A 22,335-nucleotide genomic window follows, 5' to 3' on the forward strand; every position below is an offset into this window, starting at 1 on the left:
ACTACGCCCACCACTCCACTATCCTACTTTGACACCATCTCAACAACAACATACTTCAGCCCACCCGACAACGAAGCAGCCTCAACAGCCTCATGCACCCTCTTCAAAGGATATGGATCAGCGATAAACATACTCAAATCAACAATGCCAACATCAACGAGTTTAATCAACTGCTCCATTTCCTTTGGGGTGAACATATATTGACCCTTGATTTGCCACTGGTTTCTCAACAAGTTGCGGTAGTCGATATGGAGGGGAGCAGATAGCGAGCCTTCCATTACCATGATGCCGTTCTTGCGGAGTACGTTTATGCATGCTGCTGTGCTTTCGGGGGTAGCGTTGCCGACTACGTCGAGGACCATGTCGGCGCCTATTGACGTTATAGCAGTGAGTTAACGGTGTTTTGACATTGCAGCCAAATGGGCAAATTGTACCTCTGTTTTCGTCAGTTTTACCACAAGCCAGCTTCAATCGTTTAATAACTTCAGCTGGTTCACCAACAGACGAGACCGTAACGAGACGTTCAGGCTTTGGGAACTTTTTGGCAAGTTCTTTGAGTGTATCCAGAGCTTCTTGCTTTCTTCCAACACATACGACTTTTCCAGCGCCTAAAGCCATGGCTAGTACCGCAGCACCACATCTAAAAATGCAAGAATCAGTTTTGTTAGATACCGCAAAAAAAAGGGGTTGTGCAAAGAATTCATACCCAATGGTTCCAGTTGCACCATTAATGAGAACCGTATCACCAGCCTTGAAATCACCCCTCATCAATCCAGAGTAAGAGAGCACGACAAAACCAATGGAAGCCCATGTAGTGACTGGATACAGTTTCGGTGCATTTTTACCAAGTCTTGTAACATGAGTTGCCGGAAACAAGCAGTATTCAGCCAAGCTGCCTTCCTTCCAAACCTGCTGGATTCGTTTGCCCAATGGGCCAGAGGCTAAAGAAAGGACGATAAGGAATAAATGATCTTTGAAACAACGGCGAGATAACCAAACATCAACAAGTTCAAGCCAGCATGAGACACCTACTGGACGTCCACCCAATAAGAATATTATCATACTGCGTATCCCTCGTAATATTCCCAACCTGAGGATCCATCAAAACCCAATCTCCAACCTCCAGATCAAAGACGCCCTCCCCAATTTCAGCGATCTGGCCAATACCTCCCGTTCCCAAGATCGTAGGGAATTCCGGCAGCATATATTGTCTGGTCCCATCAATAACCTCTCCAGTATAACTCCACGTATGTACAGCCAGCGGTTTGATGATCAGAGCTCCGGCTCGAATGGTTGGAATTGGCACTGTGTCGAGGTAGAGTTTGCGATCTGCGTGAACACGGGCAGCGAGCATTTCTGATTGGACCATAGCGATGATTTAATACTTGATTTTAGGAGGAAGAAAAGGTTTTTGTTGGAAAGATGGACCCCACGTCACATCGCATTTTATAGGCTTTTTTTTGGTCAAGGGTCACACAAATATGGTGGATTTTTGTTACGCCGTGCGGGATTTCAAAGGTTGTGTCCAGGCTTGCAGGATGCGCACGTGACGCTCGTTTATGCTCAGCAATTGCAACGTCTGCTAGTTCTTGCGAGGTTCGGGGTAGTTCCGGATCGTATCCAAGGATGACAGATTTCAAGTTGCGAACTTGCATGTTATGTATTGCAAATAAACAGTTGTCTTGCTAACGTAACGACAATTTCAATCAATAATAGAGTTTTCCGTAACGACCTTGGTGCGATCTGTGTGATTTTCATCTCGTCCAAGCTTGTATTGACTCGGATCTTGACAATTTTGCTGGGATCTGCGACCAGATTAGCGAGAGTCCACCATTTCCACCATCTTACTCTACAATTCGACTACTTTGTACCTGTCAAACAGTGTTCTGAATAAACCTGTATGAACCTCTCCAACAGCTGCTTTTGATTCCTCAAAAGCGGACACGTGGACGCAAAGTCATTTCACAAGTATATCTCGGCTTCCTCTAAAGCCTTTGATGCTTGATTATTGGCCAATGACACTCCATCAATGATTTTGAATATCACTCTTGACACTTTATTGCTACTTGTGCTTCTCTTTTACAACAATCGATTTTAGGAAAGACCACACTCCTTACTTTGACACCATCTCGACACAAACGTACTTCATCCCACCCGACAACACAGCAACAGCTTCAACAGCTTCATGCACCCTCTTCAGCGGATACGAATCAGCAACAAAGAAGCTCAAATCCACAATCCCAGTGTCAACCAGTTTAATCAGCTCCTTCATTTGTTTCGGTGTAAACATATACTGGCCTTTGATTTGCCACTGGTTTCGCATGACCACGTTGTAATTGATTGGAAGTGGAGCAGACAGTGTGCCTTCCATTACGTATATACCGTCCGTTCGCAAGACAGAGAGGCATGCCAATGTGCTTTCGGGGGTTGCGTTACCGACTACGTCTAGGACCATATCGCCACCTGTTGTGTTTGATGGTAAAACGAGTCGTGTTAGAGTTTGTGATGGAGAAAGAAGGTGACAACAGTTACAAATCGTGGAACCAATATTGCCCTCCATACCTCTATTCGCATCCGTCTTCCCACAAGCTTGTTGTAATCTCTTGGCAACTTCCTCCGGTTCGCCAACCGATGACACCGTAACTAGACGTTCAGGATTTGGGAACTTTTTCGCAAGTTCCTTTAGTGAGTCCAGAGCTTCTTGTTTCCGACCAACACAAACGACTTTGCCAGCACCGAGAGCCATGGCAAGTACTACAGCACCACTTCTATGTAATCGAGCAACTGTGTTACGATGCGAAAAAAAAACAAACAGCAATCCCAGAATTATGCTTAACTAACCCGATGGATCCAGTCGCACCATTAATGAGCACAGTATTACCGGCCTTCAAGTCACCCCTCATGAGCCCAGAGTACGAGATGATAAGAAATCCAATAGAAGCCCATGTAGTGACTGGATACATTTTTGGTGCGTTTGCACCGAGTTTCGTTACATGTGTGGTAGGAAACAAGGAAACAAGCAGTATTCAGCGAGAGTGCCTTCCTTCCATAATTTCTGGATTCGTTGCCCTATTGGACCGGAAGCTGGAAGCCAAAATGCGAGTGAGCGAGTGGAGCGGAAGATCGTTGAAAAGGCAAGAAAAACAGGGTTGTTTCAAGACACAAAGTCGACTTACTCGACGACCACCCAATATTGATATTATCATACTGTGTATCCCGCGTAATATTCCCAACTTGTGGATCCATCAGAACCCAATCTCCAATCTCTAGATCAAATGCACCTTCCCCAATCTCAGCAATTTGACCAATACCTCCCGTTCCCAAGATTGTAGGAAACTCTGGCAACGCATAGTTCCTGCTCCCATCAATAACACCACTAGTATAGCTCCATGTGTGCACCGCCAACGGCTTGATGATCAGAGCCCCAGGTCGAAGGGTTGGTACTGGCACCATGTCGAGGTGTAGTTTGCGATCGGCGTGTACGCGGGCAGCGAGCATTTCTGTTTGTTGGACCATTTTGGATTGTGATCTTGAAAGTCGAAATTTGAAATATTGGAGAGATTTGAAAAGCTTAGTCCTCTTTTTATCAGCTCTTTTTCTGTGTGTGGGATTAAGTTTGGCCGTGCGGGATCAGAGAGAGTTTGTAAGAGGAGGCCTGGCGAATACCGCATTTCCATGTCTTGTTTATCCTTGTGGTCGTTCACATCTTCCATACTTCCTAATCAAGGCTATGATTCCTGATAGGTCGAATGTCTGCAAAAAAACCAAGGCTATCGTGCAAACACAGGGTTGCCTTCCTAACGTTGTGGCGCATTTGTCTTGATACTGCCATGTAATGTCACAGAGTGTTGTCAGCAAGTTGATTTGAAAGTCCTCAAAGCTTGTATTGAGTTTGATCTTAACAATTCGTGATGCTGGCGATGAAACGTCCTGAGCAGCATGTTCCCATGTTATTACATAATTGGCCTAATCAGAACGCGAAATATAGTCAGTAAATACCCGCATACTGCTGTTGTAACTTTCTCGTTCACATTCTTCTCCTTCTTCCTTAAAACCAACACAAACTTCAACAAGGAGAGATGGACGACGTACTGGACAAGCTTCGAGTCCTACGATACATACGTGATTTCTGCCGCCCATTGCAAGTACCCACTAGATCTATCCACATTTAACAAGGAACTAACGCACCTTCCGTTTCTCCAAATTTAGTGGATTTCCACCATTAAATCGCTACTACTTTCTAGTCCCAGCAGCAGACACTGAAGAACAATTCGTATATTTCGGATCTCTAGCTGCATTCCTAATCAAGAAATGCGGCAAGAGTTTCGAAGCTCCTGATCGAGATGATGATCCTAATGCTGTTTCGGCAGACATTTGTATGTGACTATACTACGGTGGTTTAAGGACGAAGGAATTCAAATGTTGATGATATTTTTTTACTAGTATCGAAATGCCGAGAACTGGACTTTGATCTCGACATTCCACCAGCACGCTTAAAACAAGGATATGGAGATGGTGTTACTGCTGTCTTGCAAGCGTTGGTGGATCGGGCGCTTGCTAAAGCCAGGTTCACGTTTCAGAAGCCTGTGTACAAGAATGAAGAGTAAGATATACTCATACGTCAATCGCTCGTCCAATTTTTTTGCTGAATTTGCATTTTGCTATAGTTATGCAGAAGAAGCTGAAGTCGACGCAGGTGCAGAAGTCACAGTCGAAGCTGCAGAGGAAGCAGCTACTCGTGATGACGACGATGATAAGGCTGTCATGATTGATAGTATGTCGCCGACACGAGAGGAAGCGGACAAGTGAGCATGTTGACTTTCACACGTACAAGTTAATTTTTCGCTATTGTCCTAAACAAAATATCTCATTGTACGATAGATCATCTCTCGTGGTATCAACCGTAGACTCTGCGGAATGGAGACTGGAAGTAGAACGAGTCACGCCCATGCTGAAGGTTCAGATTGCTAATGATAATAAGGATTGGCGTGTTCACTTGGAGCATATGGAGCAATATAAGCTGGTATGGGATTTCGTAAAGTGCTACATTGATGCAATGCATTGCAGGATTCGACTGACTTTTCTTTTGGCTCCTAGAGTATAGGAACAGGCATGACGGAAGCATCTTCGCAACTAGGAAAGATTCAAACAGAAGTTGACAAGACTCTGGAAAAGATTTCGAGTCGTGAGAAGTATATTAATGGACAATTTGAACCGCAGGTAAGATACATTCGATGCGCAAAGTCTTTTATCTGAAGCTAAAAAAGCAAGCGTTAGGCGTCTGAATGTCGAGCTCTACGTGAGCGACTATCAGAACTAAAGCACCAATACCAAGGATCTAGTGGCGCAGTAACTCAATTGACGAGTGAGTTGTTGCGAGTGTCGGAAGAGTTGGATTCAGTCAAGGTAACTGTCGTTGTGTGAAAACCGACATATATTGACTGAAGGATCTGTTTTTATTTGCCTAATATATGCAACCTCGTATGTAGTCACGAATGGATGATCTTGGGTCAGGAATGACGGATTCCAAACCACTTGCAAGCATTAACCAGGCAGTGACGCGACTCAAGTCAGAGATGCAGAATATGGACGTAAGAACTGGTTATCTGGAGCACTCCTTGTGGCATCGGAACAGTAGTGGTGTTGGTGGACTTGTTAGGTAATATATGGCATAGGAAGGTAGTGGAGTTGGTGATCTTGTTATTTAATAGATCATCAGACGTCATGGTGGTTTTGTTTTTCTTCATGTTGTTTTTAGTTTTCCTTTGCAAAACGCGTAATCCTAGTTCAAGAACACAGTGAATACGCGTAGATATGCTTGAGCTAATGATTTCCTGCCTTGATGCTCCCTTCCTCTCCATGTTATCACGGTTTGATTGCTTTTGTTTGTTCAATCACATGGTCGCCCTTGTGGCACTCGAGTTACATCTCCCTCATCTCGCACCGCAAAGAACACTTACGAACTAGCAAAATAAAGGCACAGCCGTCCTTCTCACATCTATCTCACAAGGTCCAACTTCAAGAACTATCTCACCATGACCATCGTATGTCGTAAAGTTTGGCAGTTGACTGAACAAAACAATTCGCATGCCACCCTGAGCCGTCGTCCTAACCCAATGTTATGTAGATGTCAGGACTCGCTAGGAAGGCTTACGGAAACGCTCCATTGTAAGTTATCTCATATCATGCACTGTCTCTTTCCGGGTTGTCTTCTGCAAACCTCGTACATTGTTTTGATGTAACATGTGGGCATCATTTCAAAGCACACCCTAACCAGACATATTCCATATACAGATCTATATTGGTTGTCGCAGTTGCTGCGGGGGTCGGACTGGGTGGATACATGCTAGGTACGTTACAATTTATATGTGTTGTTGAATGCTTGCCAATGGAGGTGCTTTGCATCAATATTATTATCGTTACTAAGCAACGCTACCTTTCCGTTGCGATATAGGCAACAGCTTAACAAGAGACCCAACCATCGTCTACAGCAATAAACGAGAAAACCCTCATCCGTTCGCAAAATTGCCACAAACTACCAATATCAGTAAGTTGAAACCAGTCAATTTGAGATTTGAACTGCATTGTTAGTTGATAATGCCAAAGCATTGTGGCAAAGTGGCAAAGTATTGCAGTAGATCAATCCAGAATGTTGATCATATCTTGGTTTTGCAAATAGAATTGTATGCAGTAAATCAGAAATTCGAAGGACAAGCTGCCGAGGCTCGCAAACGTCCTGAATTCTAAGGGGATTAGATAATGGATGTGGGATGGGAACATTTTATAAATGATCAGAGATTCTAGTATCAGAGATTAAAGCATTTGCCAAAGAGGCATATATAAATAAAACGAGAATTGGTTATTGAAGAACGTCCAGTTCGCGTTTTTTTGTTTACGCTCTCGCTCGCCCTTGCTCCAAACATCAAACATCGCTTTCACTCAGAGCACACTCATCACTCCATCAACCAAACAAGATGGCACACGTATACTGTCTCCGGAACATAACAAGCAGCAAGGTCATCGTCTCCCCCTCCATGAACTTGACCGTACGGCCTCCTCATTGTCTACATTTTTTTCTCCCAAACATCAAAACTAACATCAACCCCACACGACAGAACTCGCTCCTCCAACAAATAGGCCAGCACCGCCAACAGCTCAAAATCCGTCCCGACCACTGGACACCCTTCGCCGTGCTCATCGGCTTACACAGAGCATCAACAGCAACATCCCTCATCAACTATCTCTCATCACCTCGCAAAACACCGTATGGGAAACAACGATCCCCGCTGCCGCACTATAACAAGGCTAAATCGATCCAGAGGCGAGACGTGGTTAAGGCGTGGGAGGTGCCGTATGCGGTAGAGCGCAAGACGAGGGACTTGGCCAAAGCGCTGGTGGATTTGCCAGAGATTTATGAGGATGTGCATGATTTGGGTGGTAAGGAGGAGGAGGGGATACCGTCGTTGAGGATTTATTGGGAGAGGACAGAGTATCGCTTTCTCAGCGAGCTGGTCTTCCCGGACTGGGTTGAACACGATGAATTGTTGTTGAACAGGGGCAGGTATATTAAAGGCATTCCTGAGATTAATGGGAGGGAGTCTCTGCAACAGCCGCAACAATAGCAAGCACAAGTGTATTGTGATGGTGGTGGGGGTTGCCAGACTCTTTTTATTGTAAATATGAAATAAAAAACCTCTATTTGCTATACAATTTGGCAAGAGTTTATGCAGATTGGATACAGCTATAATACGATTTATGTACAAATCAGATATGCCAAAGCATATATCGTTGCCTATCAGCTTCACTTTCAAACCTAGGCACGAAATTCACATTTCGAATCTCTGTAAATCCTTCAGAGACAGTCGGGGCCTGGTACCTGGAAGCATATGATGAGAATGCGATAGTGGGTAGTAGTTTTGCGACTCCTTTGCAGGCTCGAAAGACATTGTTGTGGCTACATAGTGCTGCTGATGACACGAAATGGAAGAGCCGGATGCGGATTGTGTCCGATATACTCCTAGCTAGGTCGATATATAGTTTGCGGGTTGCTATTTCTGCGTTAGTGTTGTCTAAGATTGGAGTTTGTGGTGAACGATTCAAGGCAAAAGAGGGCAAAATACTTCAAAATGCATACCAATCACACAAGATTTTCCTTCCAACAATGCTGCTTTAGCGACCGCTAGACATTTGCTTCTTGTTCTAGTGATGATTGAGAAAAATGTTACAACCACTTGTTTAGAATGCTACCACTACTTGTTTGGACAAAAAAATTTATTCAAAGTTATTCCGCAATTCACTCACTTGAGAGTGTCCTGATTCACATGTAGATGCCCAACACTCTGAAAATGTTTCTTATAAAAACTCGTCTTGCCACATGCAGGACTGCCGCAAAACAATACCAACTCCTGTTGTCCTCCGCTTCCATCAGCAATCTCTCCATCAGGTTCAACAGCAGGTACTTTCAAATCCACTAAGAGCTTCGGGTCGAATTCAAATGGTGGGAATATCGGTGGTGGATGCTTCATAAAGAAGGATTCGGGTACATGAAATTGGATTCCTAAGTTCATTGCGAATTTTAAGTCCGAGTCTGAGAAATCCTTTTTTGAGGATGTGGATGCGGGACGGCCTGCTGCGTCGCCAACAAAGAAGGAGAGTGTTTTATCGATTTCGGTGATGTTGTGGGTTTCGATAAAGTGCTATGTGAGATGATGATCGTATTAGGAGAAAAGAAGAGATTACGGATTGACGTCTATATGCACATGACCTTTCAACATACCTCCCAGCCTCCCAATAAGGGCTTGCGATAATAATCATAGTCCTGAGCTACGATTACTGTAAGTGGCACTTGAGCAGCTTTAGCAAAATGCGTGACTCGAGATTTGAACACAGCTTCCTTGGCCCCCTTCTTGTCTGCAGCATGCGATCCCTTTAGACGACAAAAAAAAGTAAGGTCATCAATACAATTATCTCGACTAGATATAATTTTTGACGATCTTTCCGTTATGCATCTGATCTTGAGCCGACATAACATCAGAACAGCATCCTAATAAATACCTGATTTGATATAATGACAATCGCGAATCCATTCTCATGAAGTTCTTGAAGCTTGGTAGGCACGGTAGCATGAAACAGTTTCCAATCATCGCCACCCTTTGGCCATACGTGTTTTCCCTAGACAATTTGAATACATTTGAGTCCGAGAAACAACCACTTTGCCATGGATCTGCTCGTAAAACGTTAGTTTTGAAATGTCGGCCTCACATTCACAGTCACCAACGTTGAATCAAAGTCGAATGCAGCTATTTTAGAGCCTGGTTTTGTGAGACCAAATTTTCCTATTAATAATGTGTCCTTCTTCCTCCATTGGACCTCGTTGGGGTCTGAAGCTTCAGCGACTGATTGGGTGCTGATGCTTGTTTTCTTGATAAAGAACGGATGCACTTTGGTAGGGGACTCTATCTTGGCTTTTTTAGATGCTGACTCGCTCGGAGCCTCTGAATCTGCCTTGTTCTTCATGGCGGGCGCACGATCTGCTATTTCAAAACGATGGAGCTGAAGACAAACGCTACAGGTTGATCGTAGGCCTGATCTTTCAGAGCTACTTCGGGCTCACAACGGGAGACGCCAACAAGCAAACACAAAACAGACATCAAGATGATCCTGTAAAAGCACGTTTATTGATTTATACATTTTTTCCTATAGATATTTTCTATCTTCGACTACGACGAGGGTCTTCATCATCATCTCTCTTGACTTCACGCTCAGCTTTTTGGAGTTTGATGGTTTTGCGTTGGCCTTCCATCAAATCCTTTCTCAACTGTTTTGTCACCGCCTTCAAGTGCATAAAGTTACAAAATCCACCTCGTGTGCATTCAGAGTTCTCATACTGCCGACAGCAAGCTATTAGATAGGATAAAAACGTACGGTGAATTTGTAACAGGGGAAATGTTTGTAAAGAAGCTAAAATGCAATGGGGATGTACATTACCTTCTCGAAAGTCAGTGACGGGAGATAATTCAGCGTATAGTGGTTTTCCAGCATAGAATCGGTTATTTAATGTTTCGACGGCTCGACCAGCATCTTCTTCCAACCTGTATCGTACATATACATCTAGTAGGTAGAGAAAGAGGTTAGCGGTAGTGGCGATGAGAGCCCGTATGTTATTCCACTAATTTGTATCCACTGTAGCCCCCTGTCCTATTGTACTTACTTCCAACAAGATGGTCACCAATATTGTCACAAACATTCATTTCTTCAATCTCTCCATATTTAGCGAGCTCGACGAAAAAGTCCTCAAAGAAGTTGTCAAAGTGTTCTTGCAGCTGCGAGTCGGACATCTGGCAGGCAGGTTCGTGTGCCGGGTTCAAATATACATTTGGGACCAAGATGGTCTGTGAAAAGAGAGGTTTGACATGCTTTCGGGAGCATCGATCCCCGTGTCTGCAAGCTCCAATCTTGAAGTAGAAGGAACAGTTGACCTTGTCCTTTTCTGTTCCGTAGATGCTTGCCAAATGGTCTTTTTTGTTGGCGAGAATGTAAATTGTTAGCTTCTGGGGCTCCGTACATGCAGTGACAAGTAAACGGACTTACCAGCCATGTCTTGTATATAGGAGCAATAGTACGATAAGGGTCTCTCTCTCCTCTTTGCTACGAACCTAGGTTCTCTCTATTGGATGTCGGAAATTTGTAGCAAACAAGCAAGACGAAGCTTCGAGCTCAATCTAGCAAAACTGAGAGGAAGAGAGGTGGTGGTAGGCAAACCATCTATTTATTCCCTGATATTTATACGTGTTTTATTATTGACTGACGCGTTCTCCTCTTCACAACTGTGCAGCAGGTTCATCATCAACTTGGAACCAAGCTGCCCAAACAATGGCAGACAATGAGACTGCGACTGGTATTGTTTTGCTTATTTATACAATTCTGCACACATGGTGTCTGACCTCGTAACTTTTTATGTTAGACGCGTCGAGTCAAAATCAAGACACATTCACCACTTTGGGATCTACTTTGAATGCACCTGCTTCTGCTAGTATAATGGTCTTAAACAGCTCAAGCCTCAACCTACGGCCACCCTCCGTAAATATTGTAGATACTTCCTCCAACACCATTACCACTACGGCAAGCAAGGACAATATCACGACTAGCACAACCACTTCAACGCCTCATATTGCCCCAATCCCACTACCACCGCTAGAAGGACTCGAAGAAAAAGATCAACAGGATACCGCATTCACAGCCGTAGAAGAGCAATTCCGTGAATTCCTGCCAACTTTACAAGACGATGATTCACTAGCCAAATTCCGTACCGAATACGAGAAACTGCATAGAGCTCTACTACGATCACGAGCACATTCACTTAAACTGTTTGGACAATATGAAGAGCTATCTCGTGAGAAGAATGCTAATATGGCCAGTACGCAGGAAGCTACACGTGCTGTTGCCCAGGATCAAGAGACTGCAAGGCAGTTACGAGTCCAGATTAAAAAGACAGAGGAATCTGTTGCTACGATACAGAAACGAGACGAAACTGTTAAGGAGGAGTTAAAGTCTCTGCAGAATGATGTATCAATGTTGGCAGCGTCCATCAAGAAGGGTGTTACTCTGAGTGTCATGCAGGAACGAACACTAGCTGAGCTAGCCCAGGTCAAAGAAACATCCGCCCGTGAATTAGAACATGAGATGGAAACCATTGTTGCACTACGAGCACAGATAGCCACCACCACCGAATCCATTCGTACTGCCGATGGCCAGAAACGAGCGCTAGAACAAGAGATATACTCATTACGTGAACGAAACTCTCAAAAGAAGTCTGATATTGATGCTGAAACACGGACGAAGGATCGTCTGGAACGTGATTTGAGAGAGTTGAGAGCAGTCGTATCCACCAAATCGTCTGAGATAAGGAATAAACAGGATGCTGTATTACGAGCCACAGATGATGTCGCCATACTAGAACAACAGATCAAGTCACAAAAAGTCATGGCTGAAAAGCTCGTCAAGGATCAAGAGACTCTAGCTGCTCGAACATTGAAACTCAAGGAAGAATGTGATGAGCAAGTCAACATTACCAATATTTTAGTACAAGAAAACGAATTCACGGCCAAAGAAGTACGAGCTAAAGAAATGGAACAATCAAAGAATCGTGGTGAAATGAAACGAGTCAATAAGCTTCGAGAAGCTCTTGTCAAGAGGAATCGATACCTAGAGACCCAAAAGACTCATGCCGAACAAGAACGTAAATCCGTCCGAGAGCTACATGACACGACAGTTGAACAATGTGAAGTCGTGAAAAAGGATACGGATGCTAGTAAGAAAATCATTGATGATCTCGTACGAGAACGAGACATTCTATATACAAGTCTTGGCAAAACTGTCGGCGAAGTACTTAAGACCAGTGCCCTCACAGCAAGCTACCATCAAACCCGTCATAATATTGAACTCGAAATCCAAAGATACCGTCGAGACTTGGCCTTCCAACAGAAGACGCTGAAGACATTGATTTCCGAACGAGATTCCCTGATTGCAGAAGCTGCCAAGCTCCATGAGGAAGCCTCCGTATGTCTACAAGAAATCCATACCAAGGAAGTCGAAACTGCCGAACATAAACGTAAAATGGGTCAAGCAAACACCAAACTTAAGCATCAACAAAACCTATACGAAGCAGTACAAAGTGAACGTAACCTCAACTCGAAACAGCTGCTTGACCTCCAAGCCGAAATTGCAGAGCTAAGACGTAAATTGAAACTGGCTAGTTTCCAAATCAATGGTCGTAAAGAAGAAATCAATTGCAAGAGTGAGGAATTGTCTCGAGAGTCTATAGAGTCTGCTCGTCTTTCAAAGGATGTTGATGCCATACAAGATGAAATCAAGGCCTTGAAACAGCAGAATGAAGTTGCTGCTGCTTATATGAAGACACAGATTGCTGAAGAAGCCAAACTGCATCACTTTGTGAAAGAGGCTGATGTGGAACGTGCTAGACAGGAGAATGCTTTGCAAGCTTTGCAGTCTGAACAAGGGAACCTGCATGCTCGTATAGTCAGATTAAACGATGAGCTAGCTCAAGTATACGACAAGCTCAAACTGCAACGAACAACACTCTCTCGAGGAGAAGGTCACTATCGAGAACGAATCCACACATTACGAGAACTCAAATCCCAACTCCACAAGGCATCACGAGACAAGTCACTCGCACTAGCGTTCTCATCCGGAACCCAAGATTTGAAAAAGATGACTATCAAACTCGAAGAAGCACTGATCCGAGAACAAACTCGTATCAAAGCCCTCGAAGAAGAGCTCGCAAACCCCGTCAACGTACACCGCTGGAGAACTCTCGAATCCACCGACCCCAAAGCATACGAAGCAATCCAGCTGCTTCAAACTCTACAACGCAGACTCATATCCAAAGCCAAACAAGATCGTGAAAAGGAAGACGCTATCCGTGAATGTGAGGAAACATATCTACGCCTCAAATCAGTATTACAGAAACACACTGCTGTCGATTGGGATGAGCGGACTGAGGAATATGCTAAAGAAGTCAAAGATCGGAATATGAGATTGGTGGCTCTTGATGCTGAGATGGATATGTATAGAGCCAGAGCTAGAGAAGCACAGTATGAGGTCGCGAGATTGGACTTACAGCTTGATGAGCTCAAGGGACAGTATCTGGAGGCTAGGAAGCAGGCTGCCATGTTGTTGAATAAAGGAGATACGCCGCCGCTGCCCCCTTTACCGGCTATGAATAATATTAGTACGAGTGGTGCTGCTTCTGCTGTTGCTATATAAGTAAAAGTTTAGATTAGAACAACAATACATAACAGTGTTTTGAAAAGTTGGTAGTGGTGTTGTTTGGAAGATACCGTTCGGTTTCAATTACAAAGAGTTGCGTTGCCCGATGCCAATCATTCAGATATGTAGAGGTTTTACTATCAAAGATATTATTGCTTTGGTGTGGATTTGATCCGGGTTATACATACATAATCAGAGATTATGTAAAATGTCCTTGAGTGGCAGTGGATGTAGAGTTCTTGAACCCCTTCGGCGGGCCCAAAGACAAGAAGGAAAATTATACAAATCCTCGAGATCTGAAGCTGCCTTTAGTTTGGTATAGACACCCGCATGTGAACCCTCTTTCGACTGTCACGGGTAGACAAAAGTCAGCCGTTCGTCACGAGCACCGTCCGGTTAGCCGTAGAGAGTTCAAAGCAAACGCCTGCATTGCAGCTTTCCCAGGTCCCGCTGAAGGGCGTGTCCTCATCCAATTTTACGCTGTGGGCAAGCAACCACTACTACTGCTTTGCAGCCCCTCAAGTAGTAGTAGGAGTACAGATAATCTTGAAGTGTCGGTGTGTTTCTGGTGGAAGTTCCAAATTTTAATGTCGGATGTAATATGAAAACCAACCCCATCTGAAGAATGGGAGTAAGAAAGGATGTGAGTACTAGCTTAGTATCATTAAATGAATATTTGCTACTTCAGTATCGTCTTACAGCCCCGTTCCATCTTGATTTCAATTTAATTTTCCTATTTCATCGCCACTGATCTTTTTAACCACTTTCGACCGAAATTTTTCGACAGAGTCCAATCATTTGCATGACTTAATTGCCATGGATGTCGTCCTCGCCCTTCGTCTTGTCCTTGTTCGTCGTGTCCTAGTAGGCGCAGCTGATCTAGAAATTGTTGGTCAACGAGAGGCATCGAAGTTAGAGATTCGTTTTCGACTAGCCGGTCACGTCACTCCTTGGTATTGTCACAGGTCACAAGTTCAGCAAGAGCCTCGCTACTTCTTCAGAAGGCCCCTTGATTGCTATGAGTGGTCGTCAAATGTGCAAGACCTCGTAGCTGGAGGGTAGCGCTGCTGGGAATATGAAAGAGATAAAGATGTGATTAAAAGGGTATAATTGCGTTACGCGTCACGAATGCTAGTAGTGGTTCTTATCTCCAATTCCTGTCTCATTGTTCCTGTCGTCACTCTCATGTCGCTTACTAAACCTTATGTAAAGAGTGTTCAAGACATCATCAAACGCATCCGTCAAGGCAACAGTCACAAGGGACTAAAGTCTTGACAGGTAAGCATTGAAATCATCGTTATTAACAAGGAAATTGTCTCTCTGTGTCTTTCCTGGTGCTATATTGGTCGATGGGATGGATTGCTTCAAATGAGCAACACCCCTGCAATTACGGCTAGACATACAGCTGATTGAAATCGATTAAAAGATACTACACGCATCAAGCTGCTGTCTTTGAATAGTTAGATTGAATCTTGGCTCCCTCCTCATCTAACAATATCCTTAAAACAAACAATATCCTTAAAACACCCAACATCAAACTCCTTTACCCAACATCAAAAGCTAACATACTCTCTCACCAACTCAGATACAAAAGAACTCTTGTTGCAATCATGTTGATCACTAAAGAGAATCGGAAGAAGATATATCAATATCTCTTCCAGGCCGGTGTTATGGTAGCAAAGAAGGACTACAATGCTCCAAAACACAAGGATATTGATGTACCAAACCTCCAAGTCATCAAAGCTATGCAATCTATGAACTCTCGAGGCTACGTCACAACCCAATTCTCATGGCAATACTATTACTATTGTATGTTTTGTCTAGCGATTGTAGTGTGTGATTGTGGAAAGGATAGCTCCGCATCCATGCCCATCTGCTAGCTTTTTGTTAACATATATGTCATACATATTAATTAATATTCTCTTGATACAGACTTGACCGATGCCGGTATTGAATATCTGAGAGGATTCTTGCATCTCCCTCCAGAAATCATGCCTAGCACACTGATGAAATCAAAGACTACTGGTATCCGCCCAGGTGGTCGTGAGGACCGTCCTCCTCGTGAAGGCGGTGACCGAGCATACCGTCCTCGTGGTGATGGTGAAGGATACAGGCGACGTGATGACGGTGGAGCCAAACCAGAAGGCGCTGGTGGTGGTTTCAGACCCGAATTGTAAGTCATTACGGTGGTGTTATAGCTTGCTCGAAAATCAAGACAGCTAATGAATATTTTCTTATTAGTCGTGGAGGCAAGCATGTACATCCATACACCTAAATGGCAATAACCAAAACTAACCGATCACTTGCTTTATTTTGTCTTTGCTTATTAGGTATGGGCCGTGGTAGACCAGCTGCTGCTCCAGTCCAACAGTAAAAAAAATTATGAAGAACATCTCGCTCTCTCTTTTGCTCTTTAAATCCTTGTATTGTACACCCGAACCAAAGCAACAAAAATACACTATCGCTCAAAAATATATTGGGCTGTCGCTCATGTGTTGCATCCTTGGATTTATATTTCAGAGAGTCCTGTTTTCCTTACCAATTTTGAATTGACCATGCTTTCACCAAAAATACACACATCTCAGTGGAAATAACATGTGGAAGAGCAGCATTATCAGCACATGCTGTAACACGACCGTTCAATGTTTTGCAAACTTCCAAATTATATTTCAAACATTCCTTTATTAAACACATTTTGTTTTAATTCATCAAGCCTCCACAACAAAACCCGCACCCATTTCCAAACACCAACAACAAAACCCATCACACCAACTGAACAATCAAGCGATTTCACCATCCTCAAGATCAGCAGCATTCAACAAACTCTCATCAGCAAATTCTGGATGAGCAGCGTCATCAGCACATTTTGTAGTATGACCAGACAACAAGTCATTCACAATGGCTTCACGAATGCGACTACGTGATGCAGCTGCGATACGATGTTCATCTGATTCATCTTCATCGCGAGGGACGCTGTTGATTATATCTCCTTGAATTGGAATGACGTCCAACAAGGGAGCACGTTGTTTCTGTGTTGTAAAACAAAGTAGCATGTGAGAAATGATTTGAAGGATTTCAAGTTTAGGCCAAAAAAATCGAACAGTAAACCCCAAAATGGTCTTAACAAACGAACATAACATACCCATATAAGATCTCGAGCCTTCTTATCATTCTTATATAGTTCCGTCGCCTCTGCTGGTAGCAATTTCTGCATACGGTCGACAGTCAACTCCAAGTCTTCTTTCGGTACTCTTGATGGTGGTGGTTGAATGGCAGTTTGGCCTCTCATTTTCTTCAATTCACTAACATTTCATAAAGTGGACGTTAGAGGTCGTGCATTACTGACGCTGATAAAAGACTCACTGTGCACATTTTGGCACCGTTTGCATTGTTGTGCGTTCAGTGTACTTACAAGTCAACTTCTGCTAGGCGTCGACGTTCACGTTCTTCAACTTGTGCCTTTCGAATGATCTCATCATTCTGTTCACGTTCACGTCGTTTCGCGAGCTAGTTGGTAAAAACAAGACAGTCAATTGGTGCAGTCAAAGAGCAAACAAAAAAAGCCGCCAGAAACATCTGGAGGCTGAACTGGCATATGACAGAAAACGTACCCTTTCATCCGCTTCTTTACGCTGTTGTTGCTTTTCATATTCCATTAACTTGGAAGCAGCTTCTGATACTGCCAATGCCTAAGTAGGTAGAGTTGAAGATTCAGAAGGTGTCCTCGTACTGCAAAACCCCAGCCATGCAAAACGGCAAATACAACGGACATATTACCTTTTGAATAGCAGATTGGTCACCACTTCCACTTCCTGTCCCACTTGGACCTCGTTTCATAGCCGTAGTTGGAAGAATGGGTCTCTTCACTAGCGGAACATTTCCTGTTGATGCTGCTACAGGCATTGATGATGGTACAGCACTAGGCTTTACTCCTGATGCTGGTGATAGTGCAGGACTAACACTAACTTTACTAGATATTAATGGAGTTCCAGTCCTGATTGGTTGTGCATTCGGAGTAGCGACTCGAGGAGCTGACACTGATGGAGATTGTCCAACGGGTTTGCTTTTATTAGTACCACTTGCAGCATTATTGCCACTGCTAGCTGTTGCTGAAGTTGGTCTGACTTCTTCAGAGGAAGGTCGAGTAGGTGCAGCGGATGGTGTAGTCGATCTACTTTTAACTAAAGCTGGTTGAGTCTTGGGAGTTGTCGCAATTGACGTTGGTGGTACTGTGGATGGTTTTGCACTTTGTGGTTGTGGTGCTGATGGTACAGTCTTTACGGCTTCTGGTTCTGGCGAGGATGAGTCAATGCGACGTTTATTGGATCGTTGAGCTGATCTTGGTGTTTTCGATGGAGATGGTTCTGAAGCATCAGCGAGAGCATCGCCAATATCCTAGATTAAGCGAGAAAAAGAAGTGTTGGTGATGCAAAAGAGAGACGAAAAGAGAATTGCACATGTAATCACATCAGGATCATCCCACTTCCTACCACGTACCATAGCAGCTTCCTTATGAGTTGTAGCAACAGGTGCACTCTAAGAAAAAGCATCAATCGAGTTCGTCAGCGAAAGAATATACTAGTGATACATGATCATTTCGAGACATACGGAAGGAGCACCGTCACCACCACCACTAGTTCTTGTAGCTGTTGAAACTTGGGCAACACCACGTCGTGCAGGTGAACTTCCAGATGCATTACTTCCTGATGAGGTTCCTGAAGATGGTCCATCATCTATTCGCAAAGAAGCGTGTAGAAGATTCAGAACATGAACATCAACCATTAAATTGTGAACAACCCTTGTCGAGGCGGTGAAGCAAACGCATGAAGTACTGGAAGCACGACACGTAGCAAGCAATCGATGTCTTAAAAGCAAGAGAGGAGAGTTATCAAACTCGAGGGGACCATCAAGCTCCAAAGACAAGAGAGGATCGACAGAGACAGAGCGAGAGGCACCCAAACACTACTACACACTACACTACACACATACACAAAGGGTAGGTTCTACATCACCAAATGATTTTCATATAGAAGTAAAAAAATTCTAGCATTACACGTCCAAATGCATCTTTTTGAGTCCACTTTGAGGGTATCGAGATGCAAATAAAACATAAAGAAGGGGGGAGGGGAAGAGAGAGAGATAGTTTCCAACAGCAACATAGGAGAGGCACATTGCAGGAGTATAGAGAAAACCCTCGGTACACCTTTTTTAAAGTAAATCAAACAAGTCGGTATATAAAACATAAGAGTGTTGATGACCAAAGCCTTCCTCCCCACTATTCTCTCTCTTTCTCTCCTTCAATGTGCATCGTATGTGCCGTTCTCAAGTTTTCGGTTTTATAATGGTGATGATGATGTATAAACGTGTGTCGATATAGTGTGTAAAAGCCAGTGTTGAGGTGCCTCTCCCCCTCCTCCTCCTTCTTTATCTTTGTTTACTCTGATAATCTCTCGTTCGCTTAACTAAACCCTCCTCCAATATACTGCTTTTTTATCCATCCAATTACTTATGCTCTGTGTGTGCTCCAGTTCTTCCTTGCTTCACGCACCTCAAACCCTCAAAATGCATTATAGACTGTGAAAAAACGACTAGTTGCTACCTGAATCCGAGTCTCCATCGGAAGAACTCGAATCGCTACCACCATGTTTAGCTGTAGGTGGCTATTTAAAAAGGACTTGTGTGAGTTGACCTTGCGAAAGGCAATAATGCTGAACCAGGAACTAATTATTGATTACTAACCTTTGCCTTTGACTTGGATAACCGGCCCTTTACTACATAATTATACAATCGACGTAACGTTACAGGATCTAGATTGTCGATATCAAGCTCCAGCTCTTCATGGGCATTGGCCTATCGTGAAATGGCGGTTGAGCATTCAAGCGCGCAAGAAAACCAAGATTATTGCCAGGGCAACTCCGTGAATGTACACTTACATCTATACCAGGCATCCCTTCTCGAATTATAGAGAATACTTGACCCATGACTTCTTCCGACAAGCCTTGAGTGAACCGGTTTGATAACTCGAGCTTCTGTTCGTATGTCAACTCTTTGGCGTCTTCCTTCTTCACCTTCTGCTTTTTAGGTGCTGGTGGTTTAGCTCTGTTTACTGGAGTTGGTAATGCATTTGATGTCGGCGGACCCGAAAATGAAGGAGGACGTGTTGCCTTGGGTGGTTTATTTTGTGGCTTGGGCTGTTTAGATTGGTGTTGAGGCATCGGCATGGAGTTTGGTACAGGGAATGGCATGGATGGAAGACCAGAAGAGAGACTCTTACGCTTCTCTTTCTTTTCCTTCTTCTCCTTCTTGTCTCTCTTCTTTTTCTTTGGCTGTTGCTGACTTTGTACCAATAAGTTTAGCTGTGCAGTCATAAGTTGAAGATTTTGTTGCAAAAGTTCTATTTGTGAATTGGGAGCTACAGCTGAAGGAGCAGGAGCTTCTATTGCGGAAATTGCTGTCGTGTTAGTCATGAAGTTGAGCAAAGAAAGTCATTTAGTTTTTTGATCAAAATCACAACATGCACAAGCACACGACTTTAACAAACAAACAACGCTTACCATCTTCAGATGAGTCATCGTCATCATCATCCTCCTCATCTTCGCTCTCACCACCACCACCCATAGCAGCTGCGGCGCCAACAAAGTTCGGCAACTCCTTCCACCTGGCTTCGAATAGCTGTTCTAGCCTTCTAGCCATTTCATGGACGGGTTCACCGGGTTGATTGAACTTTTTAGCATTACCGACAACCAAACGAACATCATGTTCGATTTCAGCTGGATCAGTATAATGACCAGCTTCAAATCGTTTCCTTATGGTACCCAAATCCATTGGATGTTTGATGATTGTACGATAGTGTGGTATGCCGAGTGCAGTGGGATCTACTGGCTGTAAGAATGGATAGGTGAAGGATTTATATTCCTCTTTAAAAAGTTCTTTGATGACGGCACCAGAGAACTTGAGTTGAGCTGACGCCCTTTTGCCCTTCTTTCCTGGCATGGCTTCTGTGACGACTCGTGCAGGTGGATGTATATCACGTTTCGGCCTGGTTGGATCATAGTTTCTATCAGGCTCCCGTGACTGTTTTTGTGCATGAGTAAAAGTAAGCACACGCCTTTCTCGAAAATGAACGCTCCGACATATGAGGTACGTACCCCTCCTCTGCTACCACCTCCCTGACCTGACATACTAAAGCTTCCACTCTTCTTGCGGTTTTTTGAAGCTGAAGGCTTGGGCTGTAATTTCAGGAATGTGATTAAACAATTGGCCTAGTGTTATAAGCAAACGAGTAGAGACTGATGTACTCACTTGAAGAGGAGTCTTTTCCAAGTACTTTGCCAAAGTCCTATTGATAAAATGACCGTTGAGTACTTGCGCTGTGCGAAAGTTCTGGGCCGATTCCAACACTGAAACCGAACGATGACTATTCCGCGTCATCAGCAGTATATTCGGCAACATGACTGGACCTTATGGTGAAGCTATACTTACTTAGCTAGGTTCTGCCCTTGCTTGGAGACAATGTGTTCTGGACCATTGAAGCGATAACAGTTCATAAGCATTGCGTTACAATCATCGATTACAGCCATAATATTGGGATATTGGTGAGCTTCAAGCTTTCTCAATATGGTAGACGTGTCCATGGGATAGGTGACGACCGAAAAGTAGGTTGGAATACCATGCTTGACGGGATCGACTGGTTCCAAAAATGCCATACAATCCTTGTTTCTTCGCAGAGTTTTGATCATGGTGACTGCATACTTGAGCTGCTCTGCGTTTGTGGCGGGATCAGCTGAGGTGGCAACTATATGACCTGGAACCTGTGATGCAAGCAAGGGGAAAGTGAGGTCGACGATTACACACAGTAGCGAGGACGTGACTAGATAAACATACCTGAACTTCTCTGATGTGAGAAACTGAATGGCCAGGAAGGACAGGGATTGGTGCGTTGAGTGGGGTAGCATTAAAGTCTATTGGGTGTGATGTAGTGGGCATAGCAGGGCTTGCTAGTAGGCCATCGTCATTAAGATCATGAGCGCTACCACCACCTGTATAGTCATCGGCAACATCAGCATCATATCCATTCTGATCATCAACGCTGCCAGCAGGGGAATCAAAGTTTTGTTGATAACCGTGAGGATCGTCAGATATAGATCGAATATCAGGTTCAACACCATTGTTATCATGATTGTAGTCAGTGTGGTCTTCTATATGGCCATTATCATAGTGACTTTCACCGTTATCTAGTGTTTCCGTTGGTTGTTCGTCGAGTCGATAACGCTTCGACTTTGTCTCGGAGCTAACAAAAAGAAACAAACAATGAGTATGGAGAGAGAGACGGGGCAGATAGTTCATGATCAGTAGGATATGCTAGTGATGATGGGCAGATCCAGTACAGTGGACTTACTCGTCGTGAGCGTCCAAGTCCTGTTCAGCAGGTCTCTTTTGAGGATGGGATTCAGCCATCTCGACTGGTGATGGCTCTCCCTCCAGTTTGACGTCTCGGTACGGAGTAGAATATATAATATCTAGTGCTTATAAGGCGGCCCAGTGTGC

At 43.9% G+C, this 22,335-nt stretch overlaps 7 protein-coding genes across 7 annotated transcripts; 4 read left to right on the top strand and 3 right to left on the bottom strand.

Annotated features, from left to right (window-relative positions):
* Positions 1 to 4,079: 4,079 nt before the first annotated feature.
* Positions 4,080 to 5,663, top strand: SmJEL517_g00198 (uncharacterized protein; the record flags this gene model as incomplete). The annotated part of the gene is made up of 8 exons (XM_031166128.1): positions 4,080 to 4,122; positions 4,245 to 4,376; positions 4,444 to 4,603; positions 4,668 to 4,805; positions 4,882 to 5,023; positions 5,098 to 5,220; positions 5,278 to 5,406; positions 5,490 to 5,663. The coding sequence occupies 8 exons, from the start codon at positions 4,080 to 4,082 to the stop codon at positions 5,661 to 5,663; spliced, it is 1,041 nt and encodes a 346-aa protein (XP_031028094.1).
* Positions 5,664 to 6,035: 372 nt separating this feature from the next.
* SmJEL517_g00199 (uncharacterized protein) lies at positions 6,036 to 6,747 on the top strand (the record flags this gene model as incomplete). Its single annotated transcript, XM_031166129.1, has 5 exons — positions 6,036 to 6,044; positions 6,128 to 6,168; positions 6,295 to 6,350; positions 6,455 to 6,547; positions 6,680 to 6,747. 5 exons carry the CDS (start codon positions 6,036 to 6,038, stop codon positions 6,745 to 6,747), a joined length of 267 nt encoding a protein of 88 aa, XP_031028093.1.
* Positions 6,748 to 7,764: 1,017 nt separating this feature from the next.
* On the bottom strand, positions 7,765 to 9,516 carry SmJEL517_g00200 (uncharacterized protein; the record flags this gene model as incomplete). The annotated part of the gene is made up of 6 exons (XM_031166130.1): positions 7,765 to 8,069; positions 8,135 to 8,199; positions 8,302 to 8,696; positions 8,777 to 8,926; positions 9,055 to 9,171; positions 9,262 to 9,516. 6 exons carry the CDS (start codon positions 9,514 to 9,516, stop codon positions 7,765 to 7,767), a joined length of 1,287 nt encoding a protein of 428 aa, XP_031027936.1.
* Positions 9,517 to 9,709: 193 nt separating this feature from the next.
* On the bottom strand, positions 9,710 to 10,337 carry SmJEL517_g00201 (uncharacterized protein; the record flags this gene model as incomplete). Its single annotated transcript, XM_031166131.1, has 3 exons — positions 9,710 to 9,900; positions 9,988 to 10,110; positions 10,211 to 10,337. 3 exons carry the CDS (start codon positions 10,335 to 10,337, stop codon positions 9,710 to 9,712), a joined length of 441 nt encoding a protein of 146 aa, XP_031027907.1.
* Positions 10,338 to 10,872: 535 nt separating this feature from the next.
* SmJEL517_g00202 (uncharacterized protein) lies at positions 10,873 to 13,785 on the top strand (the record flags this gene model as incomplete). Its single annotated transcript, XM_031166132.1, has 2 exons — positions 10,873 to 10,897; positions 10,964 to 13,785. The coding sequence occupies 2 exons, from the start codon at positions 10,873 to 10,875 to the stop codon at positions 13,783 to 13,785; spliced, it is 2,847 nt and encodes a 948-aa protein (XP_031027975.1).
* Positions 13,786 to 15,398: 1,613 nt separating this feature from the next.
* SmJEL517_g00203 (uncharacterized protein) lies at positions 15,399 to 16,162 on the top strand (the record flags this gene model as incomplete). The annotated part of the gene is made up of 4 exons (XM_031166133.1): positions 15,399 to 15,597; positions 15,721 to 15,961; positions 16,038 to 16,045; positions 16,119 to 16,162. 4 exons carry the CDS (start codon positions 15,399 to 15,401, stop codon positions 16,160 to 16,162), a joined length of 492 nt encoding a protein of 163 aa, XP_031027937.1.
* A 406-nt stretch (positions 16,163 to 16,568) lies between these two features.
* On the bottom strand, positions 16,569 to 22,245 carry SmJEL517_g00204 (uncharacterized protein; the record flags this gene model as incomplete). Its single annotated transcript, XM_031166134.1, has 16 exons — positions 16,569 to 16,817; positions 16,931 to 17,090; positions 17,201 to 17,295; positions 17,400 to 17,477; positions 17,566 to 18,183; positions 18,256 to 18,324; positions 18,397 to 18,521; positions 19,388 to 19,448; positions 19,528 to 19,638; positions 19,722 to 20,239; positions 20,343 to 20,862; positions 20,937 to 21,017; positions 21,091 to 21,127; positions 21,271 to 21,599; positions 21,673 to 22,078; positions 22,187 to 22,245. The coding sequence occupies 16 exons, from the start codon at positions 22,243 to 22,245 to the stop codon at positions 16,569 to 16,571; spliced, it is 3,516 nt and encodes a 1,171-aa protein (XP_031027904.1).
* Between the last annotated feature and the right edge of the window lie 90 nt (positions 22,246 to 22,335).

Source organism: Synchytrium microbalum (genome assembly GCF_006535985.1).
Source record: "Synchytrium microbalum strain JEL517 chromosome Unknown SmJEL517_scf0001, whole genome shotgun sequence".
Lineage (NCBI taxonomy): Eukaryota > Fungi > Chytridiomycota > Chytridiomycetes > Synchytriales > Synchytriaceae > Synchytrium > Synchytrium microbalum.